This window comes from Panthera leo, chromosome E3 (assembly GCF_018350215.1).
Source record: "Panthera leo isolate Ple1 chromosome E3, P.leo_Ple1_pat1.1, whole genome shotgun sequence".
Taxonomy (NCBI): Eukaryota; Metazoa; Chordata; class Mammalia; order Carnivora; family Felidae; genus Panthera; species Panthera leo.
In genome coordinates, this window is record NC_056694.1 from 39474241 (window position 1) to 39501874 (window position 27634).

The window sequence follows — 27634 nt, forward strand, 5'->3', positions numbered from 1 at the left end:
CAGAGCAGCCCGAGGCTAGTCAAGGCCCCACTCCTTGCCAGCTGTCACCGTGAGCGGACCACCCGACCTAAGACTTCAGTTCCCTCGTCAACGAAGGCAGAGTGACCACGAAGCATCGGGACTTTAACCGAGATAGCCAATGTGATGGCAGCACAGGCCTTGTGCCCAACAGTGGGGAACAAAGGGGAGGAGTGCTGCCGTGTGCTCCTGCACCTGACGACAGACGTGGAGGCAGACAGAAGTCAGGCGCCCCGGACCCTGTTGCCTGGCCTCTCAAAACAGGTCCAGCTCTGCCAAGTGGCTCAGCGCTTGTCCTGAAGCCAGGGTGGGACAAGCAGGCGGGGCTCCACAGAGAGAAAAAATGCCGCTGCACGTGGGGTCGACAGTCGACACCGCATTAAGCCCACACCACCCGGAAGGGAACGCAGGAGCGCCATGCCAGCAGGGGTCCGGCGGCCAGGGGGGAAGCAAGGCCAGCTCCCGGCCAAGCAGCCACCCGGATCATGAGAAAAACGTCCGGCCCGTGCGGCTAGAGCAAACATCCTGGGACCCAGGCTTTCCAATGCCAGCGCCATGAGCTCACCTGTCCCTCTCCCACCTGGTACCTGTCTGGTTTTGTCCAAATAGTTATGGTAAGAGATTAACGCCGTCAGCACAGGAACCACAGCCAGGTGCAGGTCGGTCCTGGAGAAACCTTCCGGGGTGCCTCGGAGCCGCTCCAGAGTTCTGGGACCTGAAAGCTAAAGACCAAGGCCCCCCATGTGAGGCCCGGGTGGACAGCCAGGCAGACTGCTAGGGGGCCGAGGGTGCGGGGGAGCCCGTGAGAATGCAGGTCCGGTTTGAGGAGGGCTCGTGAGCCCAGGGGGTGGGGCTCTCCCACTTCCTTTTCTGGCCAAGGGTCTGCCTTTTCCCAGAAGTGTGCAGCAGGGGGCGCCCACGCTGGTGCGCTACGGACAGTCGGAGAGGGGATGAGCGTTGTCACAGGAGCCCCGGTGAGGGGTGAGGAAGACGGCGGCAGAACTCAAAATACCACATCTGGCTCACGAGCCCTTCAGTGAGGCCTCTGATTTTCCGGCCCCTGAGCTGGGGAAGGACAGGGCCCCACGCGCGATGTGCGCTGCACACAGGGGTCTGTCTCTGGGGGAGACCGCCCTCTCTGGCTTCCACGGTTGACCTCCCGGGGCCTCACGGTCCTTGGGAGGAAGGCACCGGCTGCGGCCCCGGTGTGGGTGGTGACGTTACCATGGAGCAGAGGGCGGAAGACAGCTGGTCGACGCTGCACGGGGACGTGAAGATGAGGACCTTGAAGCGCAGGGACTCGGGCAGCTTGCCGAGAACAAGCTTCAGCACCTTCCAGTCCGTCTCCTGCCGGAAAAAGGGCCGTTGAGCAGGGACCGTCTGGGCCCTGCAGACAGAAGACGCGTCTCAGGGCCCGAAGCGCAGTCTGAGCTGGGCAGCTGCGTGACCTCTGGACGCCCTCTGTGCCCGCAGCCCGAGAAGCACGTGCCCCTCCGAGAAAGTTCACTCCGGCATGACGGCGGCCGCCCTCCCGAGGCCAGGCTGAGCGGGAGGCCCGGTGCACGGCCCCTACCGCCTCTCCCCTCCGAGCCGGCCCCGGGACTCCCCACACCTGACCGCCTCCCCGTGTGCCCACAGTGACCCACAGGCTGCCCGTCCAGGGCACGGCGCCCACGGCATGCTGACTGACGCCCACCCGGAGCACAGTGAACATGCAGCAAGGAAAAAGCTCGTGTACTAGCTCAAAGAGAAGGCGGCAAGCGTTCCTGAACAATCTACAAGCCCACACACACACACTCTAGGACCCAAATCCACCTGGGCACACGGCAATGGGAAAACCGTAGCCCCCTCCGCAACTTCCACAGGCCGCCACCCGTAAGCTCAGTGGCCACCAAACCAGAGAGCCACTCCCCAGATCCCACCTGTGACTCGGAGGTCTCGAGACTGTCACAGGAAGTGTCCAACGGCAGCCATCAGTGCCAACGCCCAGCGCCCCCAGGGAAGCCGCTTCCCTGCCCGTGGCCTTCAAGGGCTCACTGAAGCCCCCACGGCTTCCCAGCCCCACTGTGCCACATTGCTAGCCGCCCCGGACCCTGTATGGGAATAGGCCTCTGCCCCTCCCCTTCCGTGTCACGGCCCCAGCTTCGCCTCCTGCCGCCAGAACTGCACCTACCCTGCCTGCAGGCTCGGCTTACTCCTGCCACTGGAACCTCTCACCTGCCCCTCCAAGTGCCCCCAACCGGGGCTCAGTGCACCCGAGTCTCCTTCTGAGGCACACCAGTCCCGCGATCCCGGCTATCTGCCTACCCGCCCCCACATCATACCACAACCATCGCCCAGAGGCAGGAAGGTCTCCTCGGTTCCGTGCCCAGCCCCGGGTGACGGCTGTGCACGGCGGATGCTCCCGGCTGTGACCTTGGGGTGAACCTACCAAGGTCGCCGCTACAGAGACAGGCACCATGCCTCGTGGGCAGCACCAACCACCGCTCGGTGTGCCCTGGCTCAGCTGAGGAACCAGCCACCCCACCTGCTTCAAGCACTGCAGCAGGACCCGGAAGAGCAGGGAGTAGGGCAGGGAGCCAAGCCGCACAGCGGGACCGGCAGGTGCTGGGCCGGATGGCCCGGTGGGAGGCGACAGGGGGCCGCTGGCCTTCTTCTCAGAGCCTCTCTCTGGCTCCCTGTGGAGACAAGTGGCAGGAGCCCTGAGGCCGAAGCCCCCACTCCACGGGGTCAGGACAGGTGCTGGCCCCCGGCCCCGCCCCACACTGTCGTCAGGACGGCTCTGGACACTCGCACAGACCCAGGGCCACCCCAGGGCAGACGGCGGTGGACGCCACGGCCCGGAACTGGAGAAGCAGGGCTGACACGCACGTGGAGTCGCAGACGCAGTAGGGGCTGAACCTCACAGCCCCGTCCTTGCTGGGCAGGCCGAGGCGGTGCAGGGAGTCCGCCCTCAGCAGCAGCAGGAAGTCAAAGGCCTGCAGAGAGAAAGCAGGGTCCAACAAGGCAGGGACAACGCCGGGCCGTCCGCTCGCACCCAGGCACCTCTCAGAAAGGGCCGTTCCCGCTAACAGCCAACGCGCCCCGACTCCACTGTGCACAAAGAGGCACCGGGGCCGAGACGCAGGCCTCCCTGCCTTCTCCGTCAGAGCCCACGGAGGTGCGCCCTCCCCACGGCAGGGACAACACCAGGGCCTCATGCCAGGCACAGCGGGGCCCGCCCCAGCGACGGAGGGAAAGGGCATCTCACACGCCGGCTGGACAGCACCACGCAGCCCAGGGTGCCAAAAAACCAGAACCCTGCTCAGGTGCTGTCACTTCCTCCAATGAACAACAGGTCACTTAACTGGGCTGCCCAAATGACAAGAGGCTGCCTGACACGTGGATGCTCTAGAAGGGACCAGCGTTTCTGTCCCAGAGGCCTCTGCTCAGCGGTGCCCTCAGAACAGTCAGTCTGCCAGCTTGTTCAGCAGCAGCGACCCCCCCACACCTGGCCCCGCCCCGCCCCGCCCTCCAGCCCCGCCCCTCCACCTAGCCCAGCCCGTAGCCCCGCCCCTGCACCCTACAGCCCCGCCCAGTCCCACCCGCACCCCGCCCCCAGAGACTCCACAGCCCCCTCAGAGACGAGGCTGTGGCTGCGTGCCACCCTGAAAGACAGCGCAGTCCCCTCTCTCTGCCCACACCTGAGGCCATGGGAGGGCTCAGACTTGCACACGCAGAGGCACACGCACTGCAGGCAAAGGGAGGGGCAGCAGCTACCGGGGAGGCTGCAGCCACAGCTGGTGCTAAGGATGGAACGGTCCGCCAAAGTCCCCTCCTGGGACCACCTGCCACCTCCCCGGAGTGAGGTCCCTGATGTCACCAGCAGGCCCCCAGGAAGGGACCGTGGGCAGCCCTGAGGCGCAGCTTGTTCCACTATGGCCACCGACAGCCGGCTGGCCCTCCTACCTGCAGCCGGATGCTACTGGCGATGGGCAGGGCATAGCCGTGCTTGTAGTGGAGCTGCAGGTGGCTGACGAGGGTCTCGTACACACGCACCGCGTGGCTGGCAGGCAAGGCGTACAGCTTGGTCTGCGGAGAGAGCACGCCGCTCGCTCGGAAGGCAGCAGGCTGCAATGCAGCCGTGCGGCCAGCACCCTCGTGCCCAGGAACCAGGACAGGCCCTCCCCCAGTAACTGGGAGGGGTCTGCCATTCCCCGGAAGGCACAGACCCTTCAAGCCACTAATTCCAGTCCAGGGACTTCATCCCATGGACACTCCACATGTGCGCACTCTCAGTTATGGGGAAAAAAATCAGGAACAACGACACGTTCACGCCCTCAATGGGAACTCTCCTAATAAATCAGGAAAAACTGTCCAATGGCCCACCACTCGGCAACGTGGGTGACGAGACCCCCGTGGGCTGGAAGCACGTTCTCTCTGCCACCAGGAAAGTGGACAGACCAGGCGTGAGGCGCCGGGGTGCTCGAGGAGGGTAAGGGGGCCCACTCACCGGCCACCGGGCTGTCATCCCACTGTAGCCCCCTTCCTGCCCCACCTCCCTGATAGGTGAGCCTGGGAGAGGCCAGGTGAGACTTTGGTGTGGGGGGCTTCGGGGTGGCATGGGCCGCCCAGGGGCAGCAGGGACCCCGCTGTGGTCCATGGTACTCTTGAAGAGAACAGTGAGGGCTTAAAACACGTGTCACTGCTATTCTTTTTAAAGACAACTCATTAACAAAACAAGGTGGGGGGAGGGAGGGAGCCGGACACAACGCTGACAACACAGGGGCAGGTCCAGAGAGGACAGAAGAGGACGGGACGGCTGCCTGCCTGTTCTGCAGGAAAGAGAAACAATCTAACTCCCTGCTGTGTGTATACTGTTCAAGTGAATGCATAAATGACTTATTAAGTTGTTTTTTACCGTTTATTCTTAAGAGAGAGAAAAACACAGAGCATAAGCGGGCAAGGGGCCGAGTAAGAGACGGACACAGAATCCAAAGCAGGCTCCAGGCTCTGAGCTGTCAGCACAGAGCCTGACACGGGGCCCGAAGTCACAAGCCATGAGATCATGACCTGAGCCGAAGTCGGACGCTTAACCGATGGAGCCGCCCAAACGCCCCAGGGATGACTTTTTAATTACATAAAAAAAAAACAAAAACGGCCTGGCCCCAGACTTTGCCACAACTAGGAAACAGCTTGGCTCTGTGGCCCCACCCTCAGGTCTCCAGGGCTGGGGTCCCAGGTGAGGGTAACAGATGGCCTCTCTCACGTCTCTGTGGCAGGGACCTGGGGGCGCTCAGGCCACAGGCCCCTCAGCCCAGCATGCTCCCTCACACGTCACGGCGGTCAAGAGAGCCGGGCCCCCATGAAGGGGCACCGGGGATGGGCTGCCCGGCTTTCCTCCCCCAGTTCACGCTCGCACACCAGAGCGTCGTCACGGGGAAGCGCTATGGGAAACTGCCACGCCCTCGAACATCTCATGAACTGCAAGTTTCCGAGGCAACTGACTCGAACACTCTGCTTCACGGAATACTGACACCGGCAAGTAACCTCAACACACACTGTGGTGCTTTGAGACGGACGGCAGAGCCCAGGCGGAGGTTGTCTGGGGCGTGAAGGGGGGAGGCCACGGCCCCAGCGACCCTCAGGGACACGGAGGGACAGCCACGCCACAGGAGGGCGAGGACGTGCTGCTACGACTGAGGGAAAGAGTACGTGCCGACCCTCTAACTGGCAACCAACTCCTGTTCACGGCGTGCAAAGTGCTCTCGCGATTCAACGAAAAGACAAAGACCCAGCTAAACAGCGAGCAGAAGATGTGTACACGCTTGTGCCCAAAGTGACACCAGTGACCGATCGGCACGTGAAAGGCCGCTCGTCACAGGCATCAGGGGAAAGCAGGTCAAGCCACAACAAGGTAGCACTTCCCAGGCACCCGCACGGCTACACTCAAGAAAAGCAGAAGAGGAGTGCCGGGGAGGATGTGGAGGAAGTGGAACCTCACACCCGCTCCCGGGAAGGTCTAACGGAGCGAGCCCAGAGGAAGGCAGGCTGGCGGCTCCTCAAATGAAGCACAGAGTTACCGTCTGACCCAGGATTCCTCTGCTAGGTGGGAGCCCCAGAGACACGAAAACCTATGTCCACACAGCAACTCGTACAAGAGTGTTCACAGCAGGGTGATTCACGAGACTCAAAAGGTGGAAAGAACCCGTGTCTATCGAGCGACAAAGACGACGCAGGCAAGGCACACCGGCACGTGACTACGAGCCGTGGACGTGAGAGGAGGAGGCACGGACGCCCGCCGCCACGGGGAGGAGCCACAGGAGCTCGTGGTGTGGGATTCCATTTCTGCGAAATGTCCAGAACAGGCAGACCCACAGGACAGAAAGCGAACCAGAGGCTGCCAGGGGCAGGGGTGCTGAGGGGAGGTGGGGGGTGGCTAACGGGTGCGGAGTTCCTTCTGGGGAACGAGGATGTTCTAAAACCGTAGTGATGCCCACACAACTCTGAAGATACTGAAAAAGCCACCAAACCTCACACTTTAAGTGGATGAGTTACGTGGTTTATGACTTACATCTCAACAAAGCTGTTCAAAGAACCCCAGCGCCCACGGGGCCAGCGTCGATGGCGGGCCTGCGGTGAGAGCTGAGGGGACAGTCCCGGCACTGACTCAGGGGCATCTCCATACAGACTGCTCTGGCCGACCCTGTCCACCCCTCCCCGCAGCTCTCGGGAGCCCCGCACCCCACGACCAGAGGGGTCTGGGTCACTGCCAATTTGCCCTCTGCGGCCCCCAGGGGGTGCCCGGGGTCCCAGGAGACGCATCCCGACAGGCAGCTGGCCGCCGCAACCTCCCAGAAGAGCAGAGGCCCACCTGAAGGATCACCAGGAGCCCCAAGACGGCAGTCTTCACATCCTCTAAGGAGGCTGAATATGCCACCACATCTCTTTCCTCCAGCTCAGGGGGTGCGGAAAGGGAGCGGGCCATCACCTTTAGAGAGAACACGTGCGCTCACCTTCGCGGTTCAGGCCTCCCTCTGGCAGCAACCATCAGACCTGATACTTTCTCCTGTTTCTCAAAAGCTGCATTTCACACACCTGAGGAACCGACCGTTCAGAAACTGCAACGTATTTCAGCATTAAAAGAAAAACGCGCTGGCTGTGCAACAGTACTGGGCCGAAGCCTGCTTCCAGGCCGCCCCCCCCCCCAGGAGCCCCAGCTGCAGGCCCGGCCGGGTCTCCAGCGCTGCCCATCCCTGCCGTGGGAGGAGCCCTGCCTGCAAGGCGCACCGATCGCCCTGCGGAGAATAGGGGCAGAGAGCCCAGAGTCCAGTGCCGCCTGCAGGGCTCTGCCACAAAGAGGGGTCCCTCTGGCGGCCCACGTACCCGCCAGAGGGGCTCTCACCTTCTCCACAATGTCCAGCAGGCTGTTGAAGTGGTGGGTGTGACAGCCTTCGGCCAGGTCCACCAGCAACTGGGTGGCCAGTTTCCGGACTTGGGGGTCTTTGTCCTCCGGGATGTGGGAGAGCTGAGAGATGACCACCGAGCTGATCAGCTCCTCCTGTGGCGGCACAAGTGGGCACACGTGAGCCACGTGCGGCAGAGGCGTGGCAGCATCTGAGGGATGCTCTGCGTGGCCGGGCCCAGGCCCAGGTGAGATGCAGCAGTGAGCGTCCTGGCTACTCCTGACATTCACCGTCACGGTTCAGAACACTCCTAGGCGGAGGGCCCCCTGCGTGCGAGCACTGGGGTAGGAAGGCCTCGTTCCTGACATCAGAGTCCGCGATAACCGGCCACAAGAGCTTTCACGGCCACAGGTACAAAGCACCACAGCAACAGAGAGCAGGACAAGACCGACCCTGACATGAGGGAGCAGAGAACCCAGAGGGCCTTCCTGGAAGAGGCAGCAATGAACTGGGTTCCAAGGGACAAAGATGCAGACAAAGGGAAAGCTAAGAGGGTAGCAGAGGGCGGACAGGTGCTGGGAACACGGGCAATGGCAGGAAGGCTGGCTAAGGGAGAGGGGCAAAGCCTGAAGCGCACCTCCTGGAGGAAAGGGGACACAGGCAGGGGAACAAGGGCAGGGGCACACGGATGTCTCTGAAGGACAGATGGACTCTGGCCACAGACCAAGTACATGATGGGCCGGAGGGAAAAAACTGGCAGTGGAGACACAGGCAGGGCCTGGAACCACCGAGGTCAAGCTGGGATTAGAGAGAGTGACACCGAAGCAAAAAGAAAACGTCCTCACGCAAGACTGTGTCCAGAATCTTTGTGTTTTAGGTGACTACTGGGGCGAGATCCCTGCGGGCGGGAATGGAGTCAGGGCCCCTCACTGGTCTCTAGGCTCAGCACAGGCCAGGCAGGGGGCTCCGGACAACAGAAGGACGCAAGAAGTAACAAAGGAGCAAATGTGGACTTAAGAAAGCCTGCTGCACAGTCCAGGGCACACCCAGGAGACTCGCAGTGCCCGCACAGCTCACAAACGCACCTCGAACCCACTGATCCCGGTGTCCCACCCCCCACCAGGACTCGTACCTCATAGAACTGCCTGTTGATGAGCAGCACAAAGGACAGGACGTCGAGCACCTTGATGCGCACAGCACTGCGGGATTCATTCCTGGGGGCAGGACACAGCTGCTAGAGGCGGTGGTGGGCAGGGGCGAGGGAGCACGGCTGCTAGAGGTGGGTGGGGTGAGGGAGCACGGCTGCTAGAGGTGGGTGGGGTGAGGGAGCACGGCTGCTAGAGGTGGGTGGGGTGAGGGAGCACGGCTGCTAGAGGCGGCGATGGGGGGGAGCACGGCTGCTAGAGGTGAGTGGGGCGGGAGAGCACGGCTGCTAGAGGTGGGTGGGGCAGGGGAGCACAGCTGCTAGAGGTGGGTGGGGTGAGGGAGGGAGCACGGCTGCTAGAGGTGGGTGGGGCGAGGGAGCACGGCTGCTAGAGGTGGGTGGGGCGAGGGAGCATGGCTGCTAGAGGTGAGTGGGGCGGGGGAGCACGGCTGCTAGAGGTGGGTAGGGCAGGGGAGCACGGCTGCTAGAGGTGGGTGGGGTGAGGGAGGGAGCACGACTGCTAGAGGTGGGTGGGGCGAGGGAGCACGGCTGCTAGAGGTGGGTGGGGCGAGGGAGCACGGCTGCTAGAGGTGGGTGGGGCAGGGGAGCACGGCTGCTAGAGGTGGGTGGGGTGAGGGAGGGAGCACGGCTGCTAGAGGTGGGTGGGGCGAGGGAGCACGGCTGCTAGAGGTGGGTGGGGCAGGGGAGCACGGCTGCTAGAGGTGGGTGGGGTGAGGGAGGGAGCACGACTGCTAGAGGTGGGTGGGGCGAGGGAGCACGGCTGCTAGAGGTGGGTGGGGCGAGGGAGCACGGCTGCTAGAGGCGGCGATGGGGGGGAGCACGGCTGCTAGAGGTGGGTGGGGTGAGGGAGCACGGCTGCTAGAGGCGGCGATGGGGGGGAGCACGGCTGCTAGAGGTGAGTGGGGCGGGGGAGCACGACTGCTAGAGGTGGGTTGGGGGGAACACGGCTGCTAGAGGTGGGGCGGGGGGGGGCACGGCTGCCAGCCTCAGCCTCCACCAGGCCCTAGCTCACCTGCAGCCTGAGTCTGAGGGCTGCCCCTGGGCCCCAGCCCCCAGAACCACGCACCTCTGCAGCAGGGTAGACCCCAGCCCTTGGAGAGAGGGTCTTTTTACACAACCACTCGACAGGAAGAAATTAAGTGCAGGGGCCTCAGGGGACTCTGTCCTACTGGAAAACAAACCTTTTCCTGCACAGGGAGAACTAGTCCTTTCAAGATTGAGAAAGGAGGGCGCCTGGGTGGTTCAGTCAGTTAAACGTCAGACTCTTGACTTCAGCTCAGGTCACAACCTCACGGTTTGTGAGCTGGAGCCCTGTATCGGGCTTTGCACTGACAGCATGGAGCCAGCGTGGGGTTCTGTCTCTCTCTCTCTCTCTCTCTCTCATAAACGTTAAGAGATGAAAAAAAGAAAAAAGGGAAAAGGGAAAGCCCTGACTCCCTACGTGCCAGACTGGGCCCAGAGCACAGACACAGGCCTCCAAAGGCTCCCTACCGGAAGAATCTCTCCATCAGTAACTGCAGGTTGTGAATCCAGCCGTCCTTTGCCGGATGGATGGACTGAGCCCTGTAGGTTATTAAGTTTAGGAGGGAGGACTCCTGTCAAAATAAGAAACACCTGGCATTAAGGAGCCGCTCTGCCCTCGGGGAGGGTTTCCTACACGCAGGCGGGCACGCACACACACACACACACACACACACACACACACACAAATACACATATGGCCCGTGCTGCTGGCCTGGGGGGGCATATCTCCTCGGTGATGCCAGCCACTTGGAGGCCCAAGGTGGGAAGTCTACACGACAAAGGCTCTAATGGCAGCAGTGAAAATTCATTTAAAAACCCACATCAAAGCCTTGGCATCAGGCTGTACGTTTCTGGTGCCAACACAAAGCCTGTGGCCCGGGGGCAGACGCACCAAGCAGCAGGTGTCCCTGGAGCTGGCCAGCACCTTCCTCCAGACAGGTGGGAGGAAGCTGATGGTTAGGCTAGCACCGACTCTAACAGACCCACGCTCGCTCGGCTCACTGATGCCCCAGCAAACTTCCCTGCTGGAGCACAGACCCCAGAAAAGCAGGAGCCTGCTAGCCTTTTATCTCAAACTCAAGGAAACTGGTTTCAGACCCGCAGGGCCATGGCCCCCAGAGCTGAGGGGTCCCACTTCTCCCCCAGAAGCCTGACCTAAACCAGCCTCCTGCCCAAGCACCAAGGCCCCGCCCAGTTGAGGGAGAAGAGGTCTCACCGGCCTCTGGTCTGCACATCTCTCAACGAGCTCGAAGTATCTCTCGTGCGAGCCGTGGAACTCATTCTGGTCACACAGCTCCTCCACTGTGGTCAGCAGGTCATGGACGATGGCTCTGAGCTCCGGGCTGTCCAGGCTCTGAAACACCAAAGTGCAGTCACACAGAAGTGACTTCCGCTCCACGGGTCTGGCCCAGCAGCCAAGCCCTGAGGGACGAGAGTCCGGTCGCTGCCGAGCTCCAGTCCTCCGCCCGCCGGCCTGGCCGCCGGCACACCACCCACCCTAGTCCCCCAGGAGACCCAGCCCTAAGGCCGCACCAGACACAGCCTCGTCTCTTCTGCGGCTCCCGTGCCGCCAGCATTGCCCCTTCCTGATGTGGCCAACGCTTCCTCCAAAGCTACGCTAAAGCCACGGGCGGCGTGCTGAATGCTCTGGGGAGCCACTTACGGGCCGTGAAGGGGATCGACACCAGCCTGCCCCCTTGCTCGCCCGCATGTTCCTGCTCCAAACCATGGAGCAGCTTTGGCAAAGCCAGCCATCCTCAGTGGGCGGCCAGATGACACCACTGAGAAGCATCAGCGTGGCCTCAGCAGACTTGGGGGGAGGGGAGCAAAACGCACAGGGGGCCGTCCCCCGGTGAGGTGAGCCTGCCGCACCCGAGGATCCACAGCCAGCTGGGAAGGGCCCTGTGGCCGGCCAGCGCCCGGTCGCGGTCCGCCCTGGGCCGCCGGCCATCCCGCCGCCTCACCTGGAGCTGCCGCAGCAGACGTTCGATGATGTTCAGCAGGATATCCCACGTCACAGCCTGGAGCTCCCTCCGGTACTTCTTGATGAGTCTGGTGATAGACAGGACGATTTCATAGGACACCACCTCGTTCGGACAGGTCATGGCCTGGAACGAGAGACCTGGCGGTCAGCCTCTGCCTGCTCACGCATAGGGAGCCCCCCTTCACACGGCCCTCCAAACCTAGCTTAAGAGGCTTTAGGGGGACTCGGTCCCCACACTTCTGTCACGGCCACAGAAAGAGGATCTTAGGAGCCTGCAAGCATTTTCTACACCGGCTCCAAAGGGCTGGACTCAGCCAGACCATTAACTACAAATTCTGGGCCACTGGCTCACCAGCCTAGCAGAATGTGAAAGCCACCCTGGGACAGGCACTGTGCAGGGACCGCACCTTCCACGCCGCGGGAGGCAGAGGCACGGCGGGAAGAGCGCTCGGGAGATGGAGCGTGAGCCTGGACACGACGCGGCGGCTAAGAGGATGGTGTGACGGTCCCAGCTCACCAGGGGCCGTGACGGCTGTGTGACAACGTGCATGGCAAGCGCTCTGAACACTGTCAGCACCGTGGCAGCGAGCTACTTCGCTGGCCTTGTGCTACAGCAAGAGTGAGGTTAGCGCCTGACGAGATAAAACCACCAACCAGGGGGAATCTTACTCGGTTCTGACGCTAATTTACAGAAGATAAAGCTTGTAAGATACGACGTTTGCTTGAAGATAAAACCTTCCAATGATCCTAAATCTCATCCCCAAGCTGCAAACGGCACCTCAGCCCCTGCAGTAGGACCCACCTCGAATGGGCCTGTGCCCGGCCTGTGACTGTGGAGTCCCCGACCCTGCTCCCTGCGCACAGAGACCACCGTACCTCGTAAAACGACGGCAGCACGGATGTCGGGGAGTTCTTGAGCGAGTAGAGTCGGTGCGCCCCCCAGAGAGCCATGCCCACAAAGAACACGGCCCCTCTCAGCAGCGGGGCATCTTCCATGTAGGCTCTGAAAGCGTTCCGCAGAGAGAGCAGAGGTCAGCGGAGCCCAGGCGGCCTCCCCGAGGCCCCTGCTCTCACGGGCCAGAAGCAAAGCTGGCAAAGAGGTGGCGGGGAGGGAACACAGGCCAGTAGCAACAACCAGATTCAACGTCCTAAGCGATGCATTGGCCCCACACTTGCCAGACACCAGGGCACGAAGGTGAGAGAAAAGTCCCCAGCCTCCGGCTGCTGAAGTGTAAGAGGCACACGTGCGAACCAGAGAACCACAGAAGGAAATGCCAAGTTTCTAGCTCAAATGACAGCTAAGAGAGGAAGCCACGGGATAGAACAAAACCGGCTCAGGGGTGCCTGGGTGGCTCAGCCGGTTAAGCATCCGACATCAGCTCAGGTCATGATCTCGCAGTCCATGAGTCTGAGCCCCGCATCGGGCTCTGTGCTGACAGCTCAGTGCTGGAGCCTGCTTCAGATTCTGTGTCTATCTACTACTCCTCCACTCACTCTGTCTCTGTCTCTCAAAAATGAATAAATGTTGAAAAAAATTAAAAAAAAAAGAAAGAATAAAACTGGCTCAGGCGGTCAGGAAACCAAGGACCATGCTACATCAAAACACATGCAGAAGCTCGGCCAAGGTCACGCCAGCAAGAGGCGGCAGCATGTGCAGAGGCCTCGGGCGGCTGGGAGAAGATCAAGGACAGGCGAGAGGCCCACGGGCTGAGGCAAGGCGGGCCACCCAGGCCCTACCCTTGACGGGGGGTTTCGTTCTTATCCCGAGAGCAGTGGGAGCCACCCTGGCTCCGAGCAAATGGTGCCACAGTCCCATGGTGCTGGGAAAAGGGCATGGAGTTGCTGTGCAGAGGAAGGGACTCCAAGAGGTCACGAGAGGGTACAGGAGGCCAGTGGGGAGAGTGGGGGGCAGAGGGGTGGAGGCCCTAGATGGGGAGAGACCTGTGACAGCCTGACTGTGGGAGGTGAGGGCAAGGGCCTTGTACCAGGATCAGCAGTGAGGCAGCCTCCCCGGAGGAGGCCCGAAGTGGGGGTGGTAGATACGGGTTCAGTTCTGGATGCTCTGACTTTCCGGCAGAAGAGAGGACAGGGACCAGGCACGGGAGACATAAGCTCTGGCTTTAGTGCAAGCTTCTGGAGCAGGCACCAGAGGGACAGGGAAGCTCCCTGTGAGCCTCTGCTAGGCAGGACCCAGCACAGCCAGCCTGCCCAAGGCGGCTCTGTGGCCGCGGACCAAGCCGCCTCGCCCTCACCGGTCCCCCCAGGGCCCTGCCCACACTCGCCTGTCCTCCATGATGCGGCACATGTTGTAGATGGCACTGTGACCCAGGTGGGTGCCCAGAAGATTACGCATCAGCTGGGAAACACAGCACACCATCGTTAGAGACTGGCAGATAGGAGCCCCGGGCCCCGTGGGCCAGCCTCACGCAGCCACTGTTCTGGAGCCCTCCAGGTCCGGCTGGCCCTCCACCATCGCCTCCCAGAGGCAGCAGCTTCCAAAATGCCCCCAAAACCCTGACCTCAGCTCAACCGCCTGGGAAAATGCTACTGGATTCCCCTCCCCAGGGCATGGTCTGGCCACCTGAGACTCAGATGGCCATTCACCGAAGAGACGGGCCTTGTCCTATCCATCAGGAAAGAACTGTCCAGAACAATAGCTAAGACCCCCACCTTCCAGCAAGGCTCACAGAGCTCCTTGACGTTGACGGTACGACAGAGAGTGACAATGAACAGGGGCAGGCTCTCAGCCGGCAGACAGTTGTAGCAGACGACGGCGTCCAGCACCTGCAGAGAGACCTGACGGGGTGGAGAGAGGGGTCACGTCGGCCCTGCCCCACCGCTCACCTGCAGGGGGGACACCCTCAGCCTCCTTCCCGCCTTCGTCTAGTCAGTAACTATCACACCTCCCCACTGCCAAAGCGGCCTTCTTAGAACAAGAGTGACGAGTGTCACCCATCACTGTGGGTCATCCCACCCTCAACCATGACCCCCACGGCGGAGATCATCCAACCAATCGTGCTTCCTACTATAACCAGCCCAGGGCCACACGACCAGCGAGGGGCAGTGCAGGCCTTGATCCCAGAGCTTATGCTGTCAAGCACTATGCCAGCTGGCCTGCCCGGAAGGAGAGGGAGAGGAACCGTCCCTGGGAGGACCAGCTACTGACCTCTATGTCCACGGAGGACACAGTCTGGACACACAGCAGGCAGATCATGCTGTTGGAAGAAATGCCAAGTCAGTGGAGGGACGTTTCCCAGAAGCTGCGTGGCTCTGTCTCACTTTCTGGTGACTCTGCAAGTCCCCCTTGTAGGAAGGACTCATCCCCCTTAGGGCTCCGCTCACCCACTGACAGATGCCCGCTCTGTGCCAGCCACTGCTCAGGGCTGGGCACACAGACCAACAAGACCCCACCCGTGCCCTCACGAATTTCATAGAGTGTTTCGAAAGAAATGATACCAAAACTTATAGTCAAGAAACATCGGGCAACGTTACTCGTCTGTAAAAGAGAAAAAGCTATCGTTTTATCAACTGAGGTAGAAGGTGGCTGTGGCTCCTCCAACCTCTCCCCTCGTTTGCTGACTTCAACAGCTTTGTTCCCAACACAGAGTAAAATAAAAGCCCGAGGCGGCAGGACTGCGGTCGGAGGAACGTTATCGGAGCTGCTCTTACTGGACCATTGATGCGATGTATTCATCCAGGTAACAGCTGTTGAATTTGACCAAGTTCACAAGCACCAGAAGGAACTCTGAGGACAGGCCGATGTCCATCCACTGCAGCACAAACCCAGCTGGGGGGAAGGGGAGGACAATATACTGCCCACTCCCCTCCTCCCCGGGAAGACACCCCAGTCCCTCTCACCGCAGCCAACCGCAGCCCTGGCCCCCGTGCGACAAGACGCTGTGCACGGAGCCGACAGAGGCTCGCTGGAGCCCAACAGGTCAGCATGTCACGGACCCGGGAATTTACCAGCCCCCACGATGCACTGAGGGCATCTAGGCTAAGAGGCAGTAGCAGAGTTTGTGCATTTGATGCTCAGAGCCCAGGATGCGGGGCTTGTGAGCATCACCAAGCACACATCCAGGAGGCCAATTCCTGGCCCCCGACCCCTCCCCGAGTGCCTCTCAACAGAGACAAAAAGCCACTCTTGACTACTGGCCAAATAACCTCAGAAAACCTGAGGACAGGCTTCAAGTCAGCACCTGTCCTGGGGACCAACTGACAGCTGAGGCCCATCTCTGGCCCCGAGTCAGACTGACTTGTCCTTCCTCTTCTCTCCACAGCAGTGATAAGAAACCTCAAGTCCCAGAGAAATGTCACCACATCAGGACAAGAGAGGAAGGCCAGCCAAGGAGAGGGCTAGGAGGTCAGGCCCGGAGCAGAGGACCAGGAAGAAGACATGGTGAGATGGCCCCAGCGCCCCAGAAACCCCAGAAATTAGGGCACTCTAATAAAACAGACTGATGCTGGGTCAGCAGCACACTCTCCCTACAAAACACTCAGACCACCTGCTGCCCCGCTAAAAGGCCTCACTCTCCAGGGATTCTGAGCCAGCGGGGCTGGTGTGAAACCCAGGACTGTGCATCTCTAACAGGCTCCCCGGGAGACGGGCAGCTGATCTAGGTTGCACACAGGTGAGCAGAACCTCGCAGTACCGCGCCCTCTGCAGGCCATCCCTGTAAACTGCAGCACTCGCTCTCGGCCTCAGCAGCCTTGCGGCAACCCGGATCAAATTTGATCCCCAATGCCAGAGAAACCTCACACCCGACACGGCACCCACCCAGTTCTTCTTCCAAATATGTGATGTGTCTCCCATTGTCTGTGAGGGCCTTGAAAACTTCCAGTCTTTCGTGGAGATCTTCATTAGAGGGGTAATCCTTGATGACCTTAAAGAAGAGGGCCCTGAGAACGCCCAAGCGGTCCCCCTGAAGGTAAAACCACAAGGTCAGCAGTCCTGCCAGGACCCCCCAGCTGGGATTCCCGAGCAGCTATGGGCCGTGCAGGAAGTACACTGGGCTCCAGGACTCCTGACCCTGGGACCCTTTCTCCTTCCCACAGAAAGGACTGTAGGGGGCACACTGGGCACATCGGAGCAGCTCCAGATAGGTGTGCGTATAGAGCACCTACTGTGTGCGAGCTCCGGGCACGGTGGTGGCACACAGCAGGGGACAATACAGTTCTGGCCCTCATGGGGCTCGTGGCTGGGAAGAGACACGTCTGTGCCCCCACGATGACAAATACAGTGTAACCGCACTGGGAGGCGACAGGCCTCTGCAAGCAGCTGGAGGACCAGAGGAAAACTCCAAGAGGGAAGGGTGCCTTCCAGACAGGAATGGTGAGGCCGCCCGCAGTTCTAGGGAAGGCTGACGGCAGCCGGGCCGGGGCAGGGGGATGGGGGCAGCCAGAGCACATAACTACTGTTCCCTCGTGGCAGGCACGCCCCTGACAACTTACACGAAACGCCTCACTTACACCCCAAAACGCTCCTGAGAAGGAAGGAACGAGCACCCCCGTTTGCAGGAGAGCCAGGGGGGATGCGCACTCAGGCGGTCCTGCTGCGGAGCCCCTGGGAAGCAGAGCCCCCCCTCCCGCCCGCACCCTCATCAAAGGTGAGAGTCCACGCACGGCACAGCAGGGGCCGTCAGCGGGCCGCCCCACGACACCCCCCCCCCCCCCACCCGTCCCGGCTCCGCCGGCGCACACACCCGCCGTTACCTGCCCCTGCACGATGGCCTTCAGCAGAGCCAGAACCGCATGCCGGGCCTCCGGTGGCCGCTCTGGCTGCAGCATGTCCTCGACGGCCTTCCAGAGCGCTTCCACTGCATGCTGCCACCAGCAGGGAGGGGACAGCAATTAGGGTGTGCTGGCCCCTCAACTCAAGGGACAGTACCACGAGCAAAGCACAGAGCGGAACAGTCCTTTGGACGTAGAACCCACTCCTCTCAAGCCCATGCCTCGTGTACCGGGCACAGCCCCCATGACCCTGAACCTAACACAGGTGTAGCTCCAAGCTACTTAACCCCACAGGTCCCGACCACAGCCTGTGGGGAGGGAGGAGAGCAGCAGGCTAGGGGAGTCGTCCCGGTTGCCCCAGAGATCAGCCAGGAACCCCCTTTCGAGCTTGCCGAAGGAGTCTCAGAACCAGGCGGTCCCAAGTCTGCAGCCTGAGGCAGAAACCCCGCTTCCCTGGCTTCCCTGTGTACACACACCAGCTGAGGGCCGCCCTGAACCACACCATGGCCAAGACCTCCGTGTGGGCTTCTGGAATCTGCCTCCTCTCACTAAGCCCCACTCAGCGCACGGAGAGGGATCCTATTCCCCACAGCTACCCAGGGTCAGTCTCTCACACGTCACCTTCTCTTCTCCATGTTAACCCTTCGACCAGGGTTTCCTGACCACTCACCCTTTCCTGGGCTCACTTCTCTTAGGAGGGGACTAAAACGTCTCTTAGATGTTGTCTCATCGACATCCTGACTACTTCAGCATACTCTGGAACTTTCTCCTCCTTTGTCCCATGCTCAACACTCCTAGTGATGCAACCTAAGCCACAACAACAGGCAGACACCGAGCCTGTGGACTCTGCCAGCCTCTCGGGCTTATCTGTCTACTCAGGCGATTGCAGCCGGGCCACTGCCTGCCCACACCCACAATTTCCCAACACAGACGCCTACTGTCACATTTATTCCGGCTGACGAGTAGCCCGCAAGTTTTAGACGACCTGCCGTGGACATCTTGGTCGCTCTCCCCTCCCCCTTAGCAAATGCCAATCTGCTAAGTCCAAGTCTCCCCCCAAGTCGCTCATGCAAACTTGGGACAAGGCTGCAGCAGAGCTCTTGACGTGCTCTCCTGACAGCTGCCCACTCTGTCCTCGGGATGCCCGGAGAGAGCCCGCAAACATCTGCCCGAAACAAGCAGACACCTCTCCCCAGAACACACCAGGACTGCTAAGCCTTGACTCACGCCCTTTGCTGACGTTCCTTCACTTCCCTGCCCCAAGCACGTGTTTTCAGTCGCCGTAAACCCTTTCTTGGAGCTGCTGGAAACGTCTCAGTCCCTCCACGTGTGACTGACCCCTAAGAGTTAGACTCCACGCGTTTCCAGAAGATTCCCCATCACTAAGATGCAGGTTAAGCTTAGCAGTTAGCGGCCAACCCCGTTCCCAGAAAGAGCCGAACAAGCCCTCCCAACAGCTCCCCGCCATTCAGCAGCCAACTGAGGCCAACCTTACCTCTTCAAACTTCTTCGTTTTTGCAACTTCACAGATCTGCCCTATCACCCGGATGCGATTGTTGAGGCCACATTCAACGCTCAGCTCCTGGAGAGACACGAAAGAAGGCAAGGGGGCCGGTGCTCAGGCAACAGGTCTCCACAACCGCCAATCACAGACCACGCCGAGAGCTGTACCGCATCTCCCACACTGGAGATTTGCTGCGGGTCCTTCTGGAATCAGGAATCGCCGGAGTTTACTGCTCCGTCTCAGTGGGGTGACCACAGACCACTCGTCTTTTTCAAGGCTGCGTTTCTTTGCGTTGAGATGAAATTTACATAACAAAATCAGCCGTTTGAGGAATTTAAAACTGTACGATTCAGTTTTTAGTACATTCACGCTGCCCGCAACCACCTCCACTAATTCCAGAACATTCTCATCACCTCAAACCTGGGAGCAGTCATGGCGCGTCCCCCGGGGCCCCGACAAACTTTCTGTCTCTGTGGATTTACCTGTTCTGCCCACTTCACAGACATGGAATCACACGCTACGCGGGGGCCTCTGTGCCGGGCTTCTCTCACTCGGCACGTTTTCAGTGTTCACTCACGTTATGGCAGGGGTCAATGCCTCATTCCCTTTACGTTTTGTTTACAGGTTCACCAGCCGATGAACGTTTTGGCTGTTTCTGAATGGGAAACTTCACAAGGGCAAAAATCCGACATTTATAAAACACGGTGCCAGGCGTGTGGTGGAAGGATTCACACCACACACACGGGAAAACAAAGACCCACTCACAAATTACCAGTTAACACCTGGCTACCCTCCTGATCACAAGGGGAAGCCGGCCATGGCATTTAGGCCATGTCCGTAGGATAGGTTTTCCTGCACTAACGCCTGAATACTACCTCTAGTGTGCTGGACCAAGTCCCCGGGACCCTGACTCCCTCAATCTCCGAAGGAAAGACATATATGCCTCTGCACTACTGGGGACAGCAGCCCTGAGCAGCCGGTCGCCAGCAGCCCATCTCCGGCAGAAGCTGGTGAGGGACCAAACCCAGCCTTCCCCGCATCTCCCGACAGGCTGGCAGGACGGACGCAGGCAGCTCACTCACTCTCAGGATTTCCGCCGTGATGATAAATTCCGTCTGCTTGCCCTCTGCAGACCTGGGGTTTGGCCGCGGGGTTCCCAGTCCAAACAGAATCCTGAACTTCTCCTTCAAGCCTGAATCCTTGCTTGTCGGCTTGGCCATGGTGGGCAGGGACGCACCAGAGGCCGCCTCTGCGCCGAGGAAACGAGCAGAGATCTCAGGAGCAACTCCCCTGCACCTGCCCCGCTGCAGACCTCCGGGACCCCAGGACCCCCAGGCCTGGCCAACAGCAGGCCGGCTGCCGCGCCGCCCGACTGGGGGCACAGGGTGGAGTCCCCGACGTTCGCCCCCTCTCTCTTCCCCACGCGGGGGCGGCCTGTCGGGGGGTGGCGCCGGAAGCAGGGAGCCCCTCGCACCCGCTCTGTTTTAACACCAAGGAGCGCTCGCGGCTCCAGGCTCCGGCTGCGGTGGGCTCTGCCGAAGCCCGGCACCCGGGACACCGCGGGGTCCGCCCCCGCCGCCTCAGCGCCGAGCAGGGCCCCCCCGGCGCGGCCGCCTCCCCCTGCCCCATCGGGGTCGGGCCACACCGCGGGCCAGGACGGCGCCTGCGGTCGGGACGCCGCGAGCCACTCACCCCGCGCCGCGCCCGCCGCGCGCCAGGCCGCCCCGGCGCGGAGAAGGGAGCGCACCCCCGGCAACCGCCCCCCGCCCCAAAACGGGCCGCCGCCGGAAGCTCGACCCGCACATCCGGCGGCGGGCGGGGGCCGAGGGCGGCCGCCGAGCTTGCTGGGAGTCGTAGTTCCTGGCCGCTCTCTGGCGGAAATGCGGGGGCGAGCGTCACGTAACGTGGTCGCGGGGGCCGCCGGGAAGTGTAGTCCGCAGGACTCAAGCATGAACGCGACGGGCGTGAGGATGGTGACCCGGAGCCGCAGCCGGGGCCCGGGGGCCGGGCCGCGGGGGGGTGGGGAGAAGGCCGCGCCGCTCTGGAAGGGAGAGGCGGCTGCAGGTAGTGCCGCGCCCGGATCGGAGCCTGGGGAGAGAAACGGGGGAAGGGGCCTGCAAGGGGCTGGGGACTGGGGGCTGGGATTCGGGGTCGCTCCCACGTGCGGCCCTGGCTCCCACCCTGCGCCCTGTTCCTAGGACACAGGGACAGGGGTCCCCAGGGACGGGGTCCGGGCGCTCCCACCTCCCCCATCATCGTCCTGAACTGGAAGCCTGCCCCGAGATATTCCACTTGTGCCAAGCTAGCTGTGGGCCGACCAGCCTTATCCTCATAGCTGCTTCCCTCTCAGAGAGACCAGGTGCCGCGGGCACGTGCAGCAGGAAGTCCTCTTTCCCGGCTGGCTAGCGGGTGCCTCCCGGGGGGCGTGGTCTTCGCTAGGTTTATCCTCGTAGGCATTAATGACCTAGGAACTGTAGGGTGAGCAAGACCCGCAGGTCCCTGCAACGTGCCCTGCGGGGCGGCCAGAGGGGGGTTCTCATAGGCACCCAGTGAACTTAGAGGTAGTCCAGACAGGGAGCTCCACTGTGATACAGGCATGGCGGAAGCACCGGGGCAAGAAGTCTGTGACAATGGCCGCTAGGCAGGAGCTGTGATGTTGGGGTGGAGTTTGGAGTTCGCCGCGAGTACAAGGAAAAAGCAACGAGGATACTTAAGCAGAAGTGATGCAGTCTGTTTTTGGGCCAGAAATTTCTCTCTGGCGCAGTGTGGAAACTAGATTGGGGGGGGGGGGAGGGGCACCATGGCAGAGGCTGTTGGTAGAGTCCTCCTGTGCTAACGCAGACTTGGTCAGGAAGGCAGTGGCGTAAGGAGGGCTGAGTCGTCCAAGTGTGGCCTGCAGAGGCCAGAGCACCCCCGCTGCGGTAGATGGTTGTGGAGTGAATAATGCTGGGTGAGTAGCAGGTAGGGCACCACCCACACCCCACCCTCACCTATGGCCCCTGCTGAAGGCTCGGAATGGCACTATTTGCAGAAGGAAGGAAGAGCCCCAGCCCTTCGAGGCATCGGCGGAAGACACAAAAACTGAATGTGGCCTACGATCGCGAGGAAGAAGACACCAAACCCCCCAGGGCACCAAGCTGGGAGCCCCGGGACTGGCGGCAGCAGCTGCTGAACATCCGCGCCATGAGGAGCGGGAAGGACGCACCTGTGGACTGGCTGGGGGTTGAGCACTGCTACGACTCCGACGCACCCCCAAAGGTAGGCCGGGGCCCCAGCCGCCTGGGGACGCCCTTCTGGACAAGACGCCTGCTTCCTCTCAGGCCTCGGGCGGGGCACAGCCTGACACGTGGCAGCTCGCGGCTGACGCCCTCACCTGCAGGACCTGGAGCGCCCACCGGCATCACCTGCTTCATGGTGGCCGCTCAGCAGGCCAGGACTACCTGTGCCCCGGGCTTCCTGCTCCGTCTCCTGCCAGCAGAGGCCCAGGCGCAGCAGGCCAGCTCAGTAGTGTTTGCTGAGAGTTCCTTCCACTTCATGGCCTGGAGCCTGATCCTTAGACGAACTCGCTTCTAATCCCAGCCCTGCTGCCAGGGACCTGGGTGCACGTAGTTGTTCGGGCTTCATCTGCTCACGTGTGACACGGATGGTGTTACTCACGAAGCAGTCACAGGCACACGTGCAGCCATTGGCTGTCGAGCACCCACGTGCCAAGTGGGATTCTAAGCGCTGCGATCGTTCGCTTAAACCTTCCAATGATCCTGTGAGGTAGATACCGTGGTTGTCCCCATGTCACATGTGAGAAAACAGAACAACGCCAGGCCGGACCCCGCATGCACTCGGTTGGCCAGGGTGGGTGGAAGGTGGACGCCCTACGGGTTGCCCAGGGTCACAGGTGGAGGTGGTACAGGGTTTGGCTGGGGCCCGGCCCACAGTGAGCGCCCGGGACCTGCCACTCCCCTGGTCCCTGTCACTGTGCAAGCAGGTGCGGAGGTACCAGGTGCTGCTGTCGCTGATGCTCTCCAGCCAAACCAAAGACCAGGTGACGGCGGGTGCCATGCAGCGGCTGCGGGCTCGGGGCCTGACAGTGGACAGCATCCTGCAGACGGATGACAGCACGCTGGGCACGCTCATCTACCCCGTCGGCTTCTGGAGGGTGAGCCCACCGGCCTGGGAAAGATGTCAGGAAGCTGAGGGGAGACCGTGGGGGTGCAGGAGGCCAGGTGGGGCATCTCAGGCCACGGGGACCTGGATGTGAGTTCCCGCTGGAGCCCCTGCCCCACTGACCAGCAGATGGACCCAGGGCTGTGGGGCCTCCCTCCTTGGCCTTTCCTGTTTGCAGCCCACCCCTTCCTTCCTCCACCTCCCCACCCAGCTGACTGGCGCTTCCTCTCCTCCCTGAGGCTACCCACCTCTCCCTTTGTTTACTCCAAGCCTCCCTGGAGTGCGTCACCCTCCTCTCTGGAGCCCCAGCAGGCCATGGAGCACTGGGTGGCGAGTGGGCGGATCTGTTGAAGGCAGCCAGGCGGGTGGGGCCACTTCCCCTTGGCACTGGCGTGGGCCGCAGTTTTGTCAGATGGTTTTTAAATAGCCCTCTCCACGCAGGCACAGAATGGGAACCACCCAGCTGGCCTGGCGGCTGGAGGGGGAGCCCCAGGCTCCAGCCTTCCTTCCTGAAGGCCCAGGTGCTGCTGAGCCATGGCCGGCCCGCTTAGCCTACTTGGTTTCTGGGAGAATGACGGGGCAGGGGACCTGGGCTAGACCCCACACACATGTCATTGGCCCAGGCGGGTGGGAAGCAGACAGGCTCATTCCCTCGGCTCATTCTCACCTCCTGGCAGGATGATGCAGACAGGTGCCTCTGAGGGTGTCTTGGGCAGGTGGCAGGCAGCTCTGGGCACCTGTGGCTCTGCCTCGGGACTCCACTGTCCACTTCCGGGGCTGACCGCCCCTTCCACCTTTCAGAGCAAGGTAAAGTACATCAAGCAGACCAGTGCCATCCTGCAGCAGCGCTATGGCGGGGACATCCCAGATTCTGTGGCAGAGCTCGTGGCACTGCCAGGCGTTGGACCCAAGATGGCACACTTGGCCATGGCGGTGGCCTGGGGCACCGTGTCAGGCATCGGTGAGTGGCATACACCCACAAGGAGGGTGGGGCAGGGTTAGCTGCCGTCGGGGCTCCCCACGTCCTATGATCTGCAACCCCAGCTCACGTCTCCTCACCCCCAGCTTAGCCCAAGGGGTCAGAAAGATGTTTCCAGCACTGAGCTGGGCCTGCCTCGCCTGTAGATGGGTACTCGTGGGAGGAGATCCTATGTGCTGAGCACCTACTGTGTGCTGGGCTCTGAGAGGCCCTGGGGACGGACTCAAGGTCTGTGCGTGGCATTGTCGGAGCTGGCCCAGTCTGGGGCAGCTGAGCAGACTTCCTGAGGCGGTGATAACTCAGTCAAGAGCTGAGGAGTGAGGCGGGGCTGGCCAGGCAGAAGGAACAGCATCCACAAAGCCTTCAGATGGGAGAAAGACCGGTAGGAGGCTCGAGAACGGGCATAGGCAGGGGAGGCACGGTAAAGGCAGGGGGAGCCTGGGGAAGGAGAAAGGGCTGGGGATACAGGGAGGAGGAGCTGGGGGGGGGGAGCCCCTCCTGGAATCCATTTCCTGACATCGGTGGCCCTCCGAATGAAGACAGACCCCAGTTAGGGTGTTGCTAATGTTTCAGATCTTTGCCCAGAGTGTTGGGGCTTCTGAGGCCGGGCAGCGGTAGCCTGGCCAGCCCAGAAACCAGGGCTTGACCTTGATTGCTCTGTGTGCCCCCACCCCAGGCTCCTCTGGAGCTCCTGCAGGAGCTGGGGAGGAGGTGGGAACTTCCCCAGCGCTTCCCCGGCTACTAAAGCCTGGTCCCTGGGGTGGGGACCCTTCTGAGCACTGCGCCCAGATGGAAGGGCCACACAGGGCTGAGGGCCCTGACTGTGAAGTTAAGGCTGGAGCCCCGGCAGCCCCAGAGACTGGCACTGGGCCAGGCAGGGGGCTAGGTCGGAGCCTCCCCGCTCCCCACTACCCCCACAGGCTTCTGCAGCCGCCAGCCTCTCAACAGATACTTGAGCTTATCTTGACAGTGGCTGTCCTCAGCTGCCTGAGTCCCAGGAGGGGTCCCGCAAGGCTCCTGGGGGAAGGGCCCACAGCCCAGGCGACCCGACTTTGGGAGCAGCAGACACACCAGGAAGAAGTGTCAGATGTCACCTTTTCTGGTTGTCTGTGGGCATGGCCACCTGTAAGGAGAAACTGGGAAGGGTAGGCCTCTGGGTGACAGGCGATGTGGTCACCTGTATGTTACAGAGGAGGAAACTGAGGGTTGGTAACCCACCAGTGCGACCCCTATGCCTGTGTGCTCTCCCTGTGCTCCCAGGGTGCCCTCCGTCAGGGTCTGGGGAGGGCCTGAGCCTTTTTCCAGACTATCGGTAGCCGGGGGGGAAGGGAAGAGATGTGGGACTCACTTTCTCTTTTGCGAAGTAGAGACAAGGCGGGGACTGCCGCTGGCAGGAAGGAGGAAGCCCCCGTGAGCAGGTGCCCAGGCCAAGCCCTGCGGTGGACCAAGCCAAGCCCTGGGGTGGAGCAGGGGCTGTGGCCCAAGTAGATGACAGCTGCAGGTGGCCTGGCCACACTCCCTCTGTCCCGACCGTGCAGTGGCAGGTGCAAGCTCTGTGGCTCGGGACCTCGAGCCAACCCTCTGGACCCAGCTGTGACCACCCGGCCTGGCGCCCACAGCCGGTGCCTAGACCAGGAGGCACTGCTGCACCCCAGATGGAGGGCCCAAGCCCTGTGGCTCAAACCCGCCCTCTGTGCAGTTCTGGGCCCTGCATGGAAGCCCAGGGCCGAGGTGGGCCTGGGGCTCCGGGCAGGGACTGGGGCCGTCGGGGCCGGCAGGCGTGCCCTGTGCTAAGCAGGTCCTGTCTGCAAGCAGCGGTGGACACGCATGTGCACAGAATTGCCAACAGACTCGGGTGGACCAAGACGGCGACCAATTCCCCGGAGAAGACTCGTGCTGCCCTGGAGGAGTGGCTGCCCCGGTGCGGCAGGGTAGGGGCGGGCAGGGCTCCCCTCAGTCAGCCGCCCTTGCTGACGCCCCCCTCCACCTTCACAGGGAGCTGTGGGGCGAGATCAACGGACTGTTGGTGGGCTTCGGCCAGCAGACTTGTCTGCCCGTCCACCCACGCTGCCAGGGCTGCCTCAACCGGACGCTGTGCCCGGCCGCGCGGGGCCTCTGAGGACCATGGTGCTTTGGCCCCGGATGCCGTTCTGGGTAGTGCGCTGCGTGCCTTTGCTGGGGAGCCCCAGCCTGTTTGTAATAAAGCTTGGGAGTTGTTTGCAGTTGGGGTCCGAGTTTGGTTTTGGTTTTGGTTTTTTTTTTTAAGTTTATTTATCTTGAGAGAGAGCACAAGCAGGGGAGAGGCAGAGAGAAGGAGAGACAGAATCCCAAGCAGGCTCTTTGCTGGCACAGAGCCTGATGCAGGGATTGAACTCACAAACTGCAAGATCATGACCCGAGCCGAGGTCAAGAGTCGGACGCTTAACCGACTGTGCCACCCAGGTGCCCCCGGGGGTCTGGCTGTTTCACCCCAGGGGTTTGGGGACAGACTGGGAAGCACGTGCAGGAGCTGTGTTGCCTCTGCTCTGGTGTCTGAACTGGGCTGCCTGGGAGGCTGGAATGAGGATGTGACAATCTGGGCTCTGTACTGGGTTGGGGGAGCGGTGGCGGTGACGGATGTGCAGGAGTCAGAGGAGATGGGTCGTGGGAGCCAGCTGCAGCCAGCTGCTGGGAAACCCGCGGGAGACATGGGCCTCCTCCCTCCTGGGACACACGCCCCCCTCCTGAACTTGTGCGCTCTGACAGCCCTCTGCCAGGAGGCCCTGCCCTGTGTTTACAGAGCCACCCAGCCTCCAAAGTAACACCAATAGGCCCAGGCTGGGAGCCACAGGGCATGAGACCCGACCTGTGTGTACCTGCAGGGGTGGCACCAGGGCAGAGGGAGCGCAGGGAGTGTCAAGGACCTGGGAGGCACTGAGGGCAACTTGCTGGGGGAGGGGCAAGGGGGAGGCTGACAAGAGCCCCAGAGTGTACCAGTGAAGTGGGGGGAGGGACAAGGAGCTGAGAGGGGTCAGGCTTGGCCGCCTGGCGGGTACAGTGGAAAGAGGCTTAGGAATGGGACCCCGCTTCCAGCAGCTGAGATGAGTTTCCCCAGGGCCGCTGCCCAGACCACAGCCCCCCACCCGCAAGCAAGGGCTCAGGAAGGACAGAGGCGGCCAAGGGTCTGAGGAAGGCCTGTTTATTCCGAGGGCGCGCATGCGCTATGGCTTACAGGGCAAACAGCAATATCGGTCGGGTTCAGAGCAGGGAGGAAAGGGAGAGCGGGTGGCGTCTCCTGGGGGCAGGCAGTCTCTCCCCCAGCCTCAGGGCTGTGGCGCAGGGACAAGAGGCCTGTCCAGAGGCCACCCTCTTCAGGGACACGGGGCCTCTATCCTCAGGCCCCTGGGAGCCCAGGCCCTGTGCCCTAGACCAGTTCAGCGGGGACATGGGAGGCCTGGCTTAGTGACCCCCCCCCCCCCCCACAGCAGGGACAGGGGCAGAGGGGCAGCTCCTACAGCCACATCTGGCCTCCCAGCCTCACCTTGGAGCCCCCACACTCACAGCCCGGTCCCCCTCCATCTCTCTGTCCCTGAACGTGCCCGGGACTCCCAGTTCAGAGGACTGCTGTTGAGGAGTGGGGAGGACGTGGTTTGCAGAGAAAGGTTTGTTTTATTGCAATGACTTAGAGAGCGCGTCCTAAGGGGGT

At 61.8% G+C, this 27634-nt stretch overlaps 2 protein-coding genes across 19 annotated transcripts in view; one reads left to right on the top strand and one right to left on the bottom strand.

Moving 5' to 3' along the window:
* The window catches only part of TSC2 (TSC complex subunit 2), a 36150-nt gene extending 15530 nt beyond the window's left edge, over positions 1-20620 (bottom strand). For 7 of the 15 annotated variants that reach the window (XM_042922828.1, XM_042922826.1, XM_042922827.1 and 4 more), the window contains exons 1-21: positions 20502-20619; positions 19892-20058; positions 18801-18887; positions 17288-17398; positions 16353-16497; positions 15245-15362; positions 14742-14790; positions 14246-14371; positions 13858-13931; positions 12452-12578; positions 11556-11699; positions 10808-10945; positions 10060-10163; positions 8536-8617; positions 7403-7558; positions 6872-6988; positions 3967-4089; positions 2890-2996; positions 2546-2696; positions 1243-1365; positions 606-740 (exon numbers count right to left, since the gene is read on the bottom strand). In XM_042922828.1, the coding sequence (XP_042778762.1) occupies positions 606-740; positions 1243-1365; positions 2546-2696; positions 2890-2996; positions 3967-4089; positions 6872-6988; positions 7403-7558; positions 8536-8617; positions 10060-10163; positions 10808-10945; positions 11556-11699; positions 12452-12578; positions 13858-13931; positions 14246-14371; positions 14742-14790; positions 15245-15362; positions 16353-16497; positions 17288-17398; positions 18801-18887; positions 19892-20029 (2355 nt within the window). In that variant the 5' untranslated portion in view covers positions 20030-20058; positions 20502-20619. Of the gene's footprint in view, positions 1-605; positions 741-1242; positions 1366-2545; positions 2697-2889; positions 2997-3966; positions 4090-6871; positions 6989-7402; positions 7559-8535; positions 8618-10059; positions 10164-10807; positions 10946-11555; positions 11700-12451; positions 12579-13857; positions 13932-14245; positions 14372-14741; positions 14791-15244; positions 15363-16352; positions 16498-17287; positions 17399-18800; positions 18888-19891; positions 20059-20283; positions 20461-20501 lie in introns of those variants that run through there. The other 8 variants (XM_042922834.1, XM_042922832.1, XM_042922824.1 and 5 more) reach the window with 4 other exon arrangements.
* Positions 20621-20670: 50 nt separating this feature from the next.
* NTHL1 (nth like DNA glycosylase 1) lies at positions 20671-26171 on the top strand. Of its 4 annotated transcripts, none has more exons than XM_042922835.1 (6): positions 20675-20873; positions 21841-22067; positions 22792-22962; positions 23772-23931; positions 25765-25870; positions 25945-26171. In XM_042922835.1, exons 1-6 carry the CDS (start codon positions 20690-20692, stop codon positions 26066-26068), a joined length of 972 nt encoding a protein of 323 aa, XP_042778769.1. In that variant the 5' UTR covers positions 20675-20689; the 3' UTR covers positions 26069-26171. The 4 variants fall into 4 exon arrangements, with proteins under 4 accessions (XP_042778771.1, XP_042778772.1, XP_042778769.1 ...); XM_042922836.1 differs by lacking the exon at positions 20675-20873 and adding an exon at positions 21163-21759; XM_042922837.1 differs by lacking the exon at positions 25945-26171 and having other exon boundaries at positions 20671-20873; positions 25314-25857.
* The last annotated feature ends 1463 nt before the right edge of the window (positions 26172-27634 follow it).